Source organism: Tamandua tetradactyla, chromosome 18 (genome assembly GCF_023851605.1).
Source record: "Tamandua tetradactyla isolate mTamTet1 chromosome 18, mTamTet1.pri, whole genome shotgun sequence".
Lineage (NCBI taxonomy): Eukaryota > Metazoa > Chordata > Mammalia > Pilosa > Myrmecophagidae > Tamandua > Tamandua tetradactyla.
The window spans coordinates 36,566,556-36,584,429 of record NC_135344.1 but is presented as its reverse complement, the minus strand read 5'-3'; the positions used below and the strand labels follow the sequence as shown (position 1 = coordinate 36,584,429).

Genomic DNA, 17,874 nt, shown 5'->3' with positions numbered 1-17,874 from the left:
CTGGAGTAAAAGGAATGAGTACTGGCCTTATTGTATGTACCTGAGACCCAGGTGGTTTTAACCTCTGGAGGAAGGAAGGGATGGAGGCAATATGCTGGGCGGAGAGTCTCTACTTCACATTCTTTTAATAGAGATGGAGAATATCCTTCTTGAGTAAGACCAGAAAAAAAGAAATCTCTTCCGTGAAGAACCAATAAATACTCCTTCCTGGGAAAATAAACTTACCAGGCCCGCTCACCTGAGCTGAGCAGAAATTTTACTGTGGTCAATATATAACCCAGATCAATGATTTTTAGGGGTGTCAGGAGAAGGGAGAGGGAGAATAGGGAGATACCCTGAAAAGGTAGCTCAAGATTAGTCGACTGGAGGCTGCTAATGTACAAGGGCAGCATTAAAACTAAGCCAATCCAGCAAAATCATGAGGATGTGGCTGATGGTAGAATTTCTGGCTTCACTTCCAAGGGTGAATAATAACACACCCTGCATTTGGGTTCAGAGCCACGGCCGTCATTAAATAACTTAGTGTGAATGTTAATTCTGTGTATCAAGACTATTGAATGTAGAACAAAGGAGTGAATATGGGGTATGTTCCGTTTCACTATATAAGACAAGGTAATTGGCTGTTAGAATAAACATATGGGAGCCTCTCCATCAAATAATTACCCTAAGCAATAGTCACCTTGAGTAGCTATATGTGATGGAATATTATACAACCATGAAAATCATACTTTTTTAAAAACCTGCTTATGAGTTAGGCTTAAAAGAAAAAGTAGGTTAAAAACAGCAAGTTCAAACAGAGCAATCAAAACAAATAAGCTACCAAGTTCTTTTAAAAAACCATTAAGAGTGTAAGGATTTATACAAAAATACTGCATCTAGATAGTAAGACTCTCATAACGTGTTGATTATTTGTTTTTATGTCTCCATATATATTTTTAATTTTCTAAAAGGAGCATGCATTGGTTTTTTAATTATACAAAAAGCTGAATCCCTTGTTTCAGCAGCCCTCCCATCTGCCCTCCTTAGGGGAGGCCCATCATGCGTCCACACTCACACCCCAGCCAGCAGGCTGCCACGGCCTGTGGTGTGGGATGGGTTCAGGGAGGCCAGGTTCCATCTGCTGAGGGTGTGTGTGACTGTGGAGACAGCCAGCACCCATTAGGGGGTCAGGAGGTAACCACTCCCATTTTTAGCCAAAGACGGCGTGACCGAGAGGGAAAGCAGAGGCTTTCCTGTCTCCGACAGGAGTTCCTCAAGAGAAGCTCTGACAGTGGCACTCAGCAGAGGGGAGCTCCAGGATCCCAGAAAGGCTCTGTGCCCCAACAGCACAGTGTAAGAACAGGAGTTACCTCCCGACATGCTCAGGTCGAATTTGGATGTGCATATGCCAGTGTTTGTTAAATAACCGGCCGTGGGGTCACATTGCTGTGTGCAGCTGTGGGTGGCGGGGGGGGGGGGTGGGGAAACCAGATGGATGAAGGGAAACTAGGGGAGAAAGAACGACCAGGACGGCAGAGCAAGGGGCAGCAGGAGAGCTGCGCGCTGGGACGTGGGGCCCCACCGGAGCTTTCCGGGCGCTGGTGGGATCTGAAGCAATCTTCCACAGTGTTCACGATGGTCTCTGTCCTCAGAGGGAAAGGAAAGGGCTGCAGAGACAGGGCTCTAGTGGGCTCCCTTACCTGAAGGAGGGGCTGGGATAACCTCAGTCAACTCCACATCTCCCAACCCCTTAACACTCAATTCCAAAATCACCACTTCCAGTAAGTTAAAATGCAAATTTCTGTGCATTTCAGAAAACTGAGGTGGGATGGAAATAGCAAAGGACACAGGGTCCCAGGTCAAAGGAGGTGTTACAAATGGAGACTTCTTCCCTAGTCTCACTGGAGCTCCTGCACGATGGTCAAATAAAGGCTAATGCAGCATGCAGCCCCCACCCTGCCCACGCCTCCCAACCAGCCGGGACCCCGTGGGAGAGGCTCCACAGGCAGCCCAGAGCCAGCAGGCTAAAATGCCAGGCATTCTCGGACATTCTCAGACAGTGAATTCTCAACAGGAGAAGGTACATGAGAACCCATCCTTTTGCCATTTTCTGAACAAGTGACCCAGTGTTGGAGGTGGTCCTGGGTCACCGGGAAAGAAGCAGGGAACCCACAAGAGGAGGCGTTCTCTGGGAACCACTGCTGTCGGCATTTAACCGGGTTGGGGCCCGGGGTACTAGAAAAAAAAATGCTGCTATCCAATTGGGGGTGGATGGTGAAACCCTCAGGCCCAAGAGTGAGCAGGAATTGAAGGGTAACACAGAAATCGGAGGACACCGGAGAAGCTGGAAAGAAAGGTGGAGTGAAAGAAAGGAAGGCCAGAAGTTGCGAAGAAAGAGGATCAGGGAGAAACTTCCAAGAAAGGCAGTAACTGACCTATCAGACTAGGGGGCTAATATTCTATTGTAACTGGTTTAAATTGCTGCAGTGTGAAGTCTCTCTGGTGCCCCAAGACACCAGTGAAGTACGTTTCACACAAAATGCCAAGAAGCTCAAGTCCAGGCTGGGCTGACACCACGTGAAGAGGTGGGGACAGTAGCCAACAAGATCAAGAAGCTTTCAAGGCCGGTGCGTGCTCTGAGCCTGACCCCGGGGGCGGGGCAGAGGGTGGGGGGTGCTGAGCTAACTACACCTAAATCCCACAGAGCAAAGGGACTCCAGCTGTCATCTGCATGCGGAACCTGGGCAAACTGGAATTCCCTCAAAATCAAAATCCTGCAGACCCAAGGTTTCCATCTCGAATTGAGTCTTAGATGGCACAGACTGTACGTGCGTAATTCACTTGGGAGACATTTTCTCCATTCTCACAGCAGCCTTATATCTGGTTCCCAGCCTCTGGTTTCTTCTTTCTGCATTTGTCCTGCTCACCACTGTCAGACAACTCTTCCTCGGCTGTCATAGTAAGTTGAGCCTCCCTTGATCACCTTCAAAGGCATTGTACAGTTTGGTCCCACCCTGCCTTTCTGACCTTCCTCCTCTCTGTCCCCCAACATGGCCCCTTGCTCTTAGCTGGCAGGTCCCTTCCCAGAAGGTATGCAGTGCTCCTGGCTCCCTCCATACTTTCACAAGCTGTCCCCCTGGTCTCCGTGGGGCTCCGGGTCAGCCCTCCCAGCCAGCCCCATGCTCTTGCTGTCCAAACCTGAGCCTGACACAGACGTAAGCAGAGACCCCCACAGCAGACCCTTGGAGTAACTGGGGGAATGGCTAGCCTGGATCCCACTGTGAGATCAGGGGTGCCAGGAGGACCTCCCAGCCCTTCCAGCTCATGGGTGCCTTTGACCCTGTGCCTGTGGGTATTGTTTCTTCCCCAATGGAGATAGAAGACTGAAGCTCAAACCCCCAGGAAGGGGACTCTGTGACAAACCTCACCCCAGGGTATAAAGGAGGAATCTTGGAGCCCTTCCTGAGGGACTGTTTTGACAAATGAAAAGGGTGAGAGAGAAGACTCCCGGGGTATTGAATGCATAAGAGGAGGAGAGTGAGAAACCAGAGGAAAAGTGGAAACTATCACCTTCAGTTAGAAAAGACAGGCTGTTTGTTTTCTTAAATAAAAATATTGAAAAAAAAAAAAGAAAGAAAGAAAAGACAAGCTGGGACTACCAGAACTGGCTGGGCCAGCTCCCAGAGCACATGCCTTTCCCTGCAGCACTGTGCTGGGGGGGAGGGGGGGCATGGCACAGAGGATGGGCATCTCATGTACTCTCTTTACCGTGCCCACGTCACTCGAGGGGAGCCTTCCACAAGCGAATCACTCTGCAGGGTGAGCAGTACAAGAAGGCAGGTACCCTGTTCTGCAGAAATGGACAAAATAGGACATTATACCTGCCTTGACGCTGCAGCATTTACACTAGAGCCTGCAGTCAGGGGAAGAATGGTGCATGTCCTGCTCGGCACAGGGGTCCAGGACCTCCTGGCCTGTGGCCCACTCTCTGCAGTTTCCCCACCACCCCCAGAGGTGCCAAGCCAGAAGCACGGCCCGGGGCCCTAGATGACCTTAAGGGGCATCTCACATAGACCTTCCGTGGCTGCACAGCCATGCATTCATGGAAAATGTCGACATCAGGAGCCCGGGTATTGAGGAATAGCTTTACCATCAAAAAGCTCCCTGGCTTTGAGCTCCTTGCTCCTTCCCTCTAGGCCTCAGTTTCCCCATGAATGGGTTGGAATAGATAAGTTGTTTTCAAATGTTTCTTGGCTGCAAAAACCTTGGCTCAAATAGAGTCTTACTCAGAAACTCAGTGGGTAAGAAACAGAAAAGGAGCAGCTCTGGAGGAACGGAGGCAGGGGCCTGGTGGGCCCAGAGCCATGACCCACCCCCTGCTCCACCGAACACAGTGGGAACACCAGCTGACAGCACCTTCCCTGGGACCCCAGAACAGCTCTGAGTGCCATGATTCTGTGAAATTGAGCTCATGTTTTGCTGTGTGTGTGCACATGTGCAATGGAGAGAGAAGACCAAAAAGGCAGGAGTTCCTGCTCAGTGGGTTACAATGAGACAGAGAACACAGGGCACACACTCAAATAAACACACGCAATCACTGACAGACATACACACACAAACACATAAACACAAATACACACAAGTGCAGCCCACACCATCACAAAGACACACACAAGCACATAGACACAAACATGCACACACACACCTGCATCTACACAAGCACACTCACACACACACACCTGCATCTACACAAGCGCACTCGCACACACACACCTGCATCTACACAAGCACACTCACACACAGGTTATCCATATGGCTGCTTCGAGTGGGTGTCAGTGGGCAGACAGGTTTAATGTGATGCTGGTCCCTGGAGAGACCCGAGGGCAGAGCACGTTAAACTCAGGGCTCTCCCACGTGTGACCTTTTCCTTCTCCCAACAGCCCTGTGAGTTTGGTAAAAGGGAAATCACCTCTTCCACATGTCCCATGGGAAAACCGAGGCCCTGGAGGCAGAGATTTGTCAAGGTTAGATGGCAGGTAAGTGGAAAAGCTGGACCTCGCCCCAGACTTCTTATTCTCCACATGAAGGGGCAGCTAACATGAAATCTTGGGGTTTCTGAGATCCAAATTAGGCATTTTATGCAAAAAAAAAAAAAAAAGGATTTTACACAAAAATGATAAGGTAGGTTGACACGAGATCCCCAGGAAACACCTGCCTGACCCATGGTCCGTGGTTAGCAGAGGCTCCCGTACCACTGAATATGCCTGTGGCGAGGCGGGTCTTCTCCCCAGAGACGCAAGCCCCCCCAGGTTCCAGAACCGCACCAACCCAAACTGCCAGCCCAGGGCCCCAGCCAGGCTGAGCCGGCACTCACTTGCTGGTGAGATGGAGCTTGGGAGACAGTCCGTTCGCTCCAAAAATGGTGATGAAGACATTGGCGTCTGTGCCCGCGCCGCGAACATCCCCCGTGGCTATGACCACCTCGTACACTGGAGGAGAGAAGCAGAAAAGCCAGGATCCTCGCTGGACTCAGAGGAGCCAGAGCTCCTGGCAGCTCCCAGGAGACGCCCAGACACAGAGAGCCCCTGCTGCACCCTGCCAGCCTCCAACCCAGGGCCAGACCCACACTGGGTTCTGTGGAGAGAGCTGCACCTCATACTGTATACGGCATGCTTGTTTTACAGGTGAGGGCTCCCAAGGCAGAGGAACAAATCCAGGTCACATGCTGGCCATTACCCCCACACCCTCCTGGACACAGCTTTCTTCAGAGCCTGCTCCTGGCTCCCAGCTCCCTTCTGCCGGCTGCACAATGCAGCACTCACCTTCCCCGACCTCCTGGGTGACTGCCATTTCCATCTCAGAAAAAACTATCCCACGGTTTGGCAGCACAGGGCTTTGCCAGCAAGGCCCTCTTTGGCAAGGGTACTAGCTTCCCTTCTCTTCATCCCTTAGACGTGTGTTCTGCTCGCTGTCAGCCCTCTCCTTTTCAAGGTGGCAGGACAATTAGAGCGCTGCCCTTTTGCCAAGGAGACAAGGTGGAAGAGACAGTGCCCTGTATGGGCCATTCACGAAGAGGAAATAGCAGCAACCAGGTCCTTTAACACCTTGTCTCAATGTCTGTGGATGCATCCGGATACTGAGCAAAAGGCAGCAGCATGCACTCCAGCTAGATTTGTCTGGAAAGATGCATCGGGCATGTAAGACGGTCTGCAGAAGCGTTGGAAAGCTCACAGGCACATGTCTGCGACCAGCTTCCAGGAACCGCTCCCAGAAGCACCCTCCTGGGGAGGGAACCGCTGCCCCCTCTCACCCATCGCCTCTGCCAAGGCCAGGAATCAGCCACCATCACCACCATCCCCATCCTGCTGCTCCCGGTGTCTCTAAAATAAACGCCTTGGCCCCAGCTGGTTTCATTATATGGTTCACTTCTGAATCAAAGTCTTGCCCTGGACCACCTGGTTCAGGGAATCTAAGGCATAGGTCCGCACCAGGGAGGCTGAGAAAAAATACTCTGTACTGGGAAGATGGAATTCACAAGGAAGGGAGCCAATAAAATGTGCAGAGGGTGTTTTAAATATTTGCGCATATGATAGGTGTTCAAATAACTATAGTAATAAATGATATTTATTGATTAAGTTCTTACCAAATGCCTAGCACTGAGCTTTACATATAGTATTTCCTTTAATTATTAAAGCAAATCTATCATTATTTCTACTTCCCAGTCTTTTTAGAGCAGTCCCCAAACTAGTTGATAGTATAATGGGGCTGTTCCAAAGAGGTCCAGCTGACCGGGAGGATATTTGGGGTTTGACAGTTTCAGAGCCTGTAGCACACAGGGGGATTGTCTTGGATATAAACAGCAAACTGTGCAGGGGAATGAGGACTATTAACACCTCTGGGTGTGCTAGTCGCTGTGGCAGGCGTTTTAAAGGCACCACCTCAGTTCATCCTCATGGCATGTGCATGAGCCAGCGGAGGCTGGTGGAACGTTCTGGACTCGAGTGCCACAGAGATGAGGGTGCAGCCACTGGCTCCTCCTACGAGCCAGCTGACCTGGGACAAGCACCAGCTTCCCTGTAATATGGGGCAATAACGCCTGGTTTGCAGGGCTGTTGTGGGAATTAGAGATGATGCATGTAAAGTTTCTGGCACATAAAGGATATTCAATAAATAATGGTCCTTAAATATATATATATATATATTGTTGTTTACCCAGAAAAGCTAATATGAGCTCCAGGTGCTAACAGCTTTGCCTTGGGCAGACATGAGGTTGGGTCAATTTCCGTGCACTTGCATTCAGACTTCCTCAGGAGCAACTCCAATTCCAAACTTGCGAGGCAGGGGCAGGGATGTTTGGGGCTGTGGGGACCTTTAAATATCCCCATCAAGGTACTGTGCGGGGAAGAAAGGAAGCAGCAGGTTTACATGACTCCCTGGTTCTTGTTACAACCAAAGCCTCAGCGCTCTGTGTTCTACACCCAGGTGTGTGATCTGCAGACAGCCCCCAAGAGCGCACGCCTGACCCCCACTAAGCACAGCTCCAGGGCCTAAAACGTAACCCACCCAGCTCAGACCTACTCAGGGAATTTCCAAGCCAAGTATCTGCAGAGAATGACCAGCATGGTGGAAGACGTAGGGTCCTGGGGATGCTTGGTTTGGAGGAAAGAAGGGTCTGGGTCATGAGAGAGAGCACGAAGGTAGGAGAGGGGGAGGGAGAGAGGTGAAGATTATAGGCCCACGGAAAGGCCCAGAGCAGGTATCCCATCGCTATTGGTTAAATGAACAAATGAATGAATGAATATGGTGCTTACAGGGACTGGTAGGCCACCACAGAGTGAGCACTGAGAATTTAACCCCTTCAGGGATCCAAGCAAGTAGCATTAACCAGTAAAGTAGACCTAGTATGAGAGACATTCACTAAATAAAGGCCAAACAAAATCTCTCTGCAGGCCGAAATCGGCTACTGGGTCCCCGTTCATCACTTCCCTGGCTAACCTGGCAAGAAGGTGGAACATGGCCCAAAGGAAGATGAGACAAAAAGGATGAGGCCCTGGGGTCCAGAGTCTGGACTGCCCTCTGCCCACCAGCCGGAGCATTTCCCCATCTTCGACAGTCATGACAGGGTGCAGCCCCAACCGCAGCTGGGTGAGGGATGAGGGATCCGGCTTCCTCCCCAAACATCCTGTCCCAGCCTCCCAAAGTTCAGAGCACCTTGCTCAAAGCAGACCACTGCCATGGGCGGACCAAGCTGCAATGTGGCTTCTGGGAGATTAAAAGCAGGAGAATGTGGAGCCCTGTGGTTCTAGTCAATTCCGCACCACTAAGACCCCAGGACTAAGGATAAGTCACCTTACCTCTGTGCATAACAGGGACCCCAGAATAACACCTGCCCCATTGATTCCAAGGGGGTATGGGAGAAACAAAATGGGGAAATGGTGAGAAAGGGGTTGGGTTGGAATCCTGAAATTGCTCCCCAGTGGCAAGGGGTGAGAACCTGTGCCCCCAATGCCCGTCCCAGCCCACCCCAGGGCCAGGGAGGCAGCGCGCACCTTTGGCCTTGTAGTACTCGTGCTCCAGCTCGTCCTCGTTGTCCTCGGAGGCATAGTTCAGCAGCTCCTCCTCGTACAGGGCCAGGAAGTCGATGTCCTTTTTCCTCCTCTTTTTCTTCTGGGGCATCATCTTGCCGGCTGCCCCTTCCTGGCACGCCCTGGCCCCAGCTCACAGTCCCGCCGCCTCGCACCTCCTCGGAAGGGGGCCCTCTCCGCCCTAAGCTGCTAGCCCTGGGTACCGCCCAAAGCTTCAAGTCTGGGTGAGACACAGCAGCTGCTTTCTTAGGTTCCCTGTGCCCAAGTGCTGCCACTGCCCCCTTTCTCCTCGCTGGCCCCAGGGCTGCACTGCAGTGTTTTATCCCTTCCCTTCCCGTCCTTCTCCCCTCTCTGCCACCCACTCCCCAGCCACCTCCTCCTCCTCCTGCAGCCTCCCTGGGGCTTCTCCTTGGGCCTCTTCACTTATTCATGGGCTCTGAGGGCAGGATGGCCTCCTTACCCCATGCCCCCAGCAGCCCCCTCCTCCTCTCTTAGAGAATCAAGTGACACGGAGTCCGTGGCATCTGTTTCCTGCTTTGCCTCACAGTAAGGGGGGCACCCAGGACCCCTCTAGGCCATCCCAGGGGAGATGGGGGGCCTCCCACCATGGAGATACCCCAGCCTCACAGCCCACGAGGGTCCGTGAACAATGACCCGGAGGCTGGGACCCTGCTGAAGCGGGCGGGGTCCCGGAATCTACCAAGCTCCGGGGGGGCTCAGCGGCCTCTACTTTCCATTATTCATGGCCTCTGATCGTCTTACCGGGCAGGGCGCGTTCTTGCCGAATCCTCCTCTTTCTCTCCCTCTGCTTCAATTTCCTCAAGACTGCTGGCTCCTGGCGGCGGCCGCCCAGCCAGGGGAAAACCTGGGCACTTCAGAGACGCTGCTCTGGGCAGCGCAAGGGCAACCGGCAAAGTATTTAGGAGTCCCGGTTCACGTGGCCAGGCCGGTGCCGTCCACCGCATCTCGTCTCGTGGCCTCCAGCAAAGCTCAGGCGGGGCAGCTAAGACGAAGCAGCATCTGTCTTAACAAGGATTCTCAGCTCACCACGTTGCTCTCAGACTTTCAAATGAAAGAGTAAAATCTCCTCCGAGCCCACCCAGACTCCAACTCCATTCGGCCCTTCCTTTTTCCACCTGCAGCTCCAGGCAAGGGAATTCCGAATTAGAACCTAGGCCAGCGGCACTTCTCCACTCTCAATCAGCCAAGTGCCCCCTATGGTCATGTGACTCTTATTTCTTACTTATTTTTTAAGATTTTATTAAAGCATATAATTCAGCTTCTTATTAGGATTTCTTACAAGTTGTAAGATTTCCATATAAATCCTGAAACACCAGAAAATTTTAATTCACTCGAAACTGTTGATGCCCTATCCTTGCAGCACGGGGTTGGTCTCCTCTCCCACCTGCCGGCTGTGTGGCCAGGGACAGGCCTCTGTTTCTTCATCCATAAAAGGGCACAAAGACCCTGACTCTTCCCCCGTTTCCTGAGAGGGCTAAAGAAAGTGCCCAGTGAGCAGAAGCTTCTGGAACGCAGTAGAGGCTGAATAAATGCCTGTGGTTCCTAAGCAGGATTTCTCTCTTTCTAATCTCATAGGGGGAGTTGGATGCTTTGTTATAATCTCAAATTGTTCCAGAAGCCCTTTCAGGTCCTGTAGGAAAGGGCCTGTCCCATGTGTTCTCCTATATTCCACGGGGCTCAGCCCAGTACCAGGCCCCCAGAAGCCCATCAGAGGCCACTGGGTGACAGCCTGAAACCTCTGCTTCCTTCCAGCTTCCTGGGCGGACTGCCCTGTAAGGCCTGTTTACTCGTCAGGCCCCTTGCCCCCATCACGTCCATCTCATTCACTGTAGTAGCCTAGTACTTATAACAGGTCCCGGCCCACAGTGGGCTTCCACAGCATTTGCTCACTGAGTGAATGAATGAATGATTTTTACAGGCACATTTCTAAATCAGGCATGAACCAAGGCCCAGAGCCCACAAAGAAAACTGTATGACTAAAAAGAAATCACCCTTTAAATATATTGATAAAGGGAGTTCCCAAAACGGATACCATTCTAAGCACGGGTAGCCTGGAGAAGAGGACAACTTGAGGGCCTGAGAAAGCTGCCTTTACCAACGTAAAACATTGCCTTGCAGAGCAATCACTAGACTAGCCCTGTGTGGCTGCAAGGGTGGTCCTAGGACTCATGGTGATGTCAGAAAAGCAGGTCTCCACCCAACCCAGAAAGAGCGCTGGGATGCTGGGCACTGCCCCCAGGTGGACCCGGCTGCCTGGGGAGACAGCAGTCTCCCCACCAGGAGACACACAGACGAGGCCTGGAAGGCTTCGCCCATCAGCAACTGCAGGGCCTTCCAGCAGCCACCACAATGGACCATGCCCAGGTTCTGCTACAAAACCCAAGCCATGGAAGGGCTCTGTTCCCAGACCACAAGGTCCCTGGTAGCCTGCTCTGACGTCTAAGCCTGGGACTCTGAGAGGAGAGGAGGAGAGCCTGGGCCCCAGCCTGAGGCAAGATTCAGAAAGGAAGAGGGGGGCTGGTCTGCAACGGTCACAAGACTTGTCAATGCCTCCTTTTGCCAATTCCTCTTCCGCAAATCCTCTGCCCTGAACCAAGCTCTCTGACTGTGTCCTCAGCCCAGAACCCCTAGCCCTTGGGATTGCTAGTCACCTCCTTCCCCTATTCTGGGTCTCCTCCGCTAAGCCAATGTTTCTTAAGGAATGATTTGCGGACCAGCTGAGTCAGACTCTGCAGAGATGCTGGACAAAATGCCGATTTCTCGGCCCCTCTCCCAGGCCTACTGAATCGCACTCTCTGAAGGTGAAACTTGGGAAACTACATTTTCACCAACCCTCCCTTTTCCTGGGTGATTTTTATATGCACTAAAATTGTAAACCACAGAAGTTTAAACCCTCCAGGTGGACTCACTAACTTGAAAAACTCACCTGGACTCATGGGAGAGGATTAGCACACCTCTGTCCCACCTCTGTCTCTGGCTGCTTTTCCTAATGACCTGGGAAGTTGTTAAATACAGATGCCTGGGTCCCTCTCCCAGAGATTCTGACTTACTTGGTCTGGGGTGTGGCCTGGTCATTGGGATTTTCAAAACTCCCAGGTGATCCCAATGTGCCACCAGTATGGAGACACTGCATATCCCTTCCCTGGTGTGATGATTAGGTTTATGTGTCGAGTTGGCCAGGTGATGGTGCCCAGTTGTCAGTTCAAGCAAGCCCTGGCCCAACCCTTACTGCAAGGACATTTCATAGACTTAAATCATCAGTAAATTGGTTGCATCTATGACTGATTGCATCTACAATCAACTAAGGAGAGTGTCCTCAGCAGTGAGAGGCATTTAATCCAATCCGTTGAAGGCTTTAAAAGGAGAAGTCAGAAGAGAGAGTTTTCATCTCCACTTCAGCCAGCCAGCCTCTCCAGGGGAATCATCATCGGCCTGCCCTACAGAATTTGGACTCATGCATCCCCACAGTTGCATAAAACACTTTTATAAAATCTCATTATTTTACAGATATCTCCTGTTGGTTCTGTTTCCCTAGAGAACTTTGACTACTATGCCTTGTAACTGGAGTGTGCTAAAAGGAGACTTCCAGCGGTATCACTTGTGCTTTTGTGCTCAAACTCCGACTCATAACTATAAAATGAGAAGTTTGTGATGGACGGGAGGAATCATTGGAGGGTACCCTGCTCTTTGGACCCACTCAGGTCCCCCACTAAGGCAAGGTATCTTAAACCCCAAAAGTCGTCCCCAGGATAGACTAACCTCACCTCCTCCCCTATTCCAGAGATTGTCCTAGAGTTGGCTCCAATGCTGGAGGAACAGGAATGAAGGTTAATTATGGGTGGCGTTCGCCCCCTGCTGGTACCATCTGGTTTGACGTGTATTAAGGACACTTTGTGTTCTTTAGGAAGGAACCTGGAGATTTGAGGGAATCACTAGGTAAAAATCACTTTGCAGGAGGGCCCATTCGAAAAAAAATAATGAAGTGGTTATTGGAATCTTTTTCAAAATTTTTAAATTAAAAGAATGTTAGGGAATCCCATGACATTAGTACACCACGATTAAGAGAGCAGGATCTGAAACACCAGTGTCGGCAAGGACGCGGAGCGCTGAGAGCACCCCCCACGCCGGCGGCGGCGGCAGCGCACGATGAGAGTGCCACTTTTGAAAGAGCTTGGCAATTTCTCATAAAGTTAAACAAACACTTCCCATATGGCCCAGAAATTCCACTCCTAGATATTTACCTAAGATAAATAAAAATGCATATCCAGGCCAGGCCCTCATGTCAATACTCACGGAGGCTTTGTTCATAATAGCTAAAGCCTGGAAACAGCCCAGCTGTCCATCACCTGGTCGATGGATAAACACATGGAGGCACATCTATGAAGAGGAAGGCCAAGCAGCAATAAAAATGAATGAGAAAAGAGAAAGAATGCATGGCTGAAATTTAGTAGTGTTTTGATACAGAACAAGCAACCAATAAATGTCAGCCATTGTTATTTTTAACATTAAAAAAAAAAGAATGAGGTACTGATACATGCTAAAACATAGATGAACCTCAAAAGCTAAGTGAAAGAAACCAGTCAGAGGAGACTGCGTTCTGTATGATTACACATACATGGCTTTTAAAAAGATAGAACTATAGGAACAGAAAACAGAGTAGTGGTTGGCAGAGTGTTGGGTGTGAGAGGAGGGTTTGTACTGGTTTGAATTTGTTATGTATCCCAGAAAAGGCCATGTCCTTTTAATCCATTCTTATGGGGGCAGACCTACTATGGGTAGGGCCTTTTGGTAAGGCTATTTGAATTGAGATGTGACCCAGCCTACTCAAGGTGGGTCTTAATCCACTACTGGAGTCCTTTGTGACGAGCATAAAAGACAGTAAAAACCCAGAGAGCTTAGAGAGAAACGCTGCAGGAGAAACAGGCAAAGACCCACAGGAGCTGAGGGAGAGAGCCCTTAAAACCAGAACCCAGGAAAGAAGTGCCGGGAGATGTTGCAATCTTTCAGCAACCCTGCGGAATGAAACACACAGGCACACAAGACGTACAAGATGACTGCAGCCCCGAAGAGCTTCAGCTGCTTTATTTTATATCCTTTCTCACAGCTCTTTTGCTGACCAAGCCTGCTTTTTCAGTATATTACTTGTTACATACAAGTGATAGCTAAAAAGACCTTAGGGCTTCAGAAAAAACAAACATTCTGTCCCTCACAGACTGTCCTCCGAGTAAGCAGATAACAGTCTCCACAGTTCACTGCCAAGGCCACTCTGAAGCCAGTCACTCCCAATAAATTCCGCAGGTTTTCTATTAACCCTTGGCTCCTACAGGGAAATGTTGCCATGTGCCTCCCATGTGACAGAGGAACCCCAGGTACTAGCAGCCTTTCCTCAGAGAAGGCATCTTCCTCTTGGTGCCTTAATGTGGACATTTTCCTGGCTTTACAACTGACAATTTGTAACCTAATAAATCCCCACTGAAAAGGCCAATCCATTTCCAGGACATCGCATTCCAGAGCTTTAGCAGACCGAAACAGGGATGAGCAGGAGGAGGCATTGCTTTGCCTTCAAAATGTGCAGGAGCTCCACTCCATTTCTCTGACGTGGCCTGCCCATCTCTACTGCCTGTCTGGGTCAGGCCCATGGCTCAGGCCTGGCCACTGGCCCTCCCACCCCCACACCCCACCCCCACCCCACCGCAGGGTCTTTGGTGAGGCACATGGCAATCCTGCATGTGTCTGGCTGTGAAAGGGTGTTCAGGGGATGCTGTGCAGACCTACTTCTCATCCCAGGCAGGGTTAAGGTCTGGATTCTAGGAGAGGTGGGAGGAGGCCTCAGTGCCAGCCATGACCTCCTGCCTAGGCTCAGGTTGGGGTCCTGCACTGGGCAGCATGGTCAAGCCTTCTAACTGAGGCAGCCGACACTTTGATTTGCATCACTTTCTTATATATTTATAAAAAGACAGTAGCAGAGGAGTTCCTAGGCCAGATAAGTCCTTGAACCCAGAGGGGCCAGCCTCTCCAAACATCAACGAGTTCCATCCCCCTGTTCCATATTAATAGCCCTTTCCAACATGACAAAGTCAGAATGGGCATCGCCCAAATACCCTAAAGAGTGGGAGAAAGATCAAAGGAGAAAGAGGAACTAAAACAGAGAAGATAGGATTTAACAGATGAGTATGATTGCTGAATCAGTATATTGATACTTCTTTTAGTCTCTAGTGTCTTGGAGTAGCTAGGAGGAAAAACCTAAAGTTGTGGAATTGTAACCCATAACAAACTCTGAAATCTGTTCTACAACTAATTGTTGTGATGTGCTTTGAAATTTATTGCTTTTTGCGTATGTGTTATTTTTCACAAAAACAAAAACCCAAAAAGCAATGGGCAATCAGGGTGATTATTGTGACTTAAAAACTCTGGTTATAGGGAAAGTTCTGTTTATCCCATTGATCATTTGCACACACATGCACACACACATACACACAAAATCATCTCATTGTTCCCATCTTCTCCCCGTTCAAGTACATTCTCCCACTGCTGAATGAATCTTTCTCAAGTTTGCCTTTGGTCATGCTACTCTCCAGCTCAAAAACCTTCACTTATACCCCAGCGCAACCTATTTTTATTTTACCAGTTAGGATTCTGGGTTGCAAGCAACAGATACCAACTCCAGCTAATCTAAGTAGAAAAAATGGTGTATTCATAGGTAATGGGGAGGTCACAGAATTTCCCAGAGGGCTAGGAGCCATGCTTAGAGGCTGTACCCTGAAGAAAATGCCTGAAATTATGCTGGGTCAGTGAAGATTCTCTGTTACCAAAGCTGGGCCTGGATGGGGCAGCTTGCACCACCAAGCCTCAGCACTGCCCCTGCTGGAGCCACCCCCGCCAAAATGGATTCTGTTACCTTCCACCAATTTAGAATCTGGGGCTTATGCATCTGGTTGGCTGAGCCTAAGTCATATGCCCACATCTTTGCTGTAAAGGAGGCTGAAAGCTGAGTAATTGACATTTTCCGCTCCTATATTAGGAATTGTACTTTTTTTTTAAAAAGTTGACTCCGAAATTTAAAAGGGCCAGACATGTGTCTCCAAAAGAATAATAAATGTCCCCCCACACTAAAAGAATTCTGGCTTCTCCAGCAGCTATTAGAGGCCCTTATCTGTATAATCTGACCCAACTCTCCCTATGAAGGTCACACAACAGTCAAACTGAAGAAATCTGTTTTCTAGGCATACCTGGAGCTTTCCTTTATTATGCTCTGACATCAGAGGTAGAGTGTACATTTCTGTGCCAGCCAGCTATTGCTATGTAACAACCACAAAATATCTCAGGGCTATCATCACTATTTCTCACGGGTCTGTGTCTTATCTACGCTGGGCTGAGCTGGCAGTTCTGCATCCAGCTACAGGGCTGGCCGAACGTAGCTGGGGCAACGCTGCTCTACATGGGTTCGTGCTGGCCGGGCTGACAGGGGAAGCTGCCCAGGGGAAGTTCTTCCCACGGCCATGGCTGAAGTGCAAATGGGAGACCCTGACCATTCAAGCACACTGGAGGCCTTTACCTGTGTCACATCTACCTCTTTGGCCAAACAAAAGAACTCAGAGCCCAGAGTCAAGAGGCAGGGAAGAGCTCTCTGCCTCTGTGAGAGGAGCTGTAAAGTCACATGGTAAAGGGACGGCTACGGTAAGGGATGAAGAATTGGGACCAATGATTCAATCTACCCCAACTGCTTCTCTTTCACCAGACAGCAGTTCTTTCAGAGTAGATTCTTGGTATCTCAGTGCCTTGTAGAGAACATGGCTCTTGAGAAATGCTAAATGAATGAGCAGATCACAAGTGGGGGAGGAGGGGCGGAGAGTGAGTGTGTATTAGTGCAAAGAACATGAGTCTGTCCTGGCGGTGCCCACCCGCAGCCCCGCCCCCACCACCACGTGTCCCCGATTTCTCACCCACAGTAACTGGCAGGTCCAGTGCCTTAAAAGGAGCCCTCTCCCATTCTGGCAGCAGGGGGCAAGGCAGTATTGCCCCACTGGCCATTTTCCTGTTTCACTGAAATGCTCCCACAGTCACCTTAGGCAAGCTCTCTCCCTGGTTCCAGCCACCTGGAGTATTGGAAAATCATCCCCTTCTACTCCAAACAGCCACAGGGATTTTAGCTTAAAAAGAAATTAGATTTTGTCATTCCCAGCTCAAATGCATCAATGGCTTCCAGCTCTTAGGATAAAATACCAACCCCTCTCCCCTGCCTGCCTCTGACCTCTTCATCCCTGTCTCCCCTTGTCCCCCACTCTGCATCCACACTGGCTCCCACCTGCCCCTGCTCAACCCCACCCCTCTTCCCTTCCTACTCAAGCCTCATGGGCCAGTCAAGAGCATAACCACTCATCCCTCTGTCAGTGGCAAGAACTTGGGAGTTATTTTTCCTTTGCCCACATCTTTGGATTCAGCCCCCAACCCTCTCCCCAGTGCCACTGCTGTAGTCCCCCCACCATCCTCAGCTCTCACGGGGGCCAGGCCCCCTGGCTGACCACCACAATTCCCTCCCACTTCACCATCAGCTACCCTGCTCTCCAGCCAGAATCCCTTTTCCAGAAAACTGATCCAGACTTATTCCTTTACGGCCCCAACTCCTGGAAAACAAATTTCTAATTCCTTAGCACCGATACAAGGCCCCCCAAAAGCTGCCCACTCCGGGGCCCTGCCTCAGTCCCCTGCACCGCTCCCCCACCCCACCCGGCCACACTCACCACCTGAACTCTCACCCCTTGTCAACTTTCACATTTGGACCCTTTTGTTTGTGGTGTCTGCTCCTTCTCTGACTGGCGGGCTCCAGCGTGGAATTCCAAATCTGTTTACTGGCACATCTGTAAAGGCTTCCTCGGCTCTTCAAGTCCAGATCACTACTCCCCCGCTACCCCCAAACCTGCCCTTTCCTGGGTCATCGTGCACTACTTGTCACGTTACAATTACTTGCTTTGGTAACCAGTACGTGGAACAAGCAGGACTCACGGAAATGATAAAAAGCATCTTTGTTTTGAAAGGAAATCCTCCCCTTCACACTTGATAAAAACTTAGACTCACAACTTTTCTGGTTGCTGTCAGGAAGTTTAAAAGTCTCATGGGCACTCTGAGTAACAAACAGCATCTCGAATCAGCAATCAGAAATGTACAATCCACATTCAACGTCCAGGAAACCTGACCCTGGTCCTGCCGCTGCTCCCCAGCCAGGCCTGCGGCCCCCGGGCTACTACCTTTGGAGGAAGGGGTGATCGCCTTCTATGACCCCTCCAGCCTG

The 17,874-nt window shown here is 50.4% G+C and overlaps 1 protein-coding gene across 1 annotated transcript in view; it reads right to left on the bottom strand.

The window, feature by feature from the left end:
• Positions 1-17,509, bottom strand: part of LOXHD1 (lipoxygenase homology PLAT domains 1) — a 183,163-nt gene extending 165,654 nt beyond the window's left edge. The window contains exons 1-4 of the mRNA XM_077135558.1: positions 17,342-17,509; positions 9,327-9,588; positions 8,529-8,784; positions 5,354-5,468 (exon numbers count right to left, since the gene is read on the bottom strand). Coding sequence (XP_076991673.1) covers positions 5,354-5,468; positions 8,529-8,658 — 245 coding nt within the window. The 5' untranslated portion in view covers positions 8,659-8,784; positions 9,327-9,588; positions 17,342-17,509. The remainder of the gene's footprint in view (positions 1-5,353; positions 5,469-8,528; positions 8,785-9,326; positions 9,589-17,341) is intronic.
• Between the last annotated feature and the right edge of the window lie 365 nt (positions 17,510-17,874).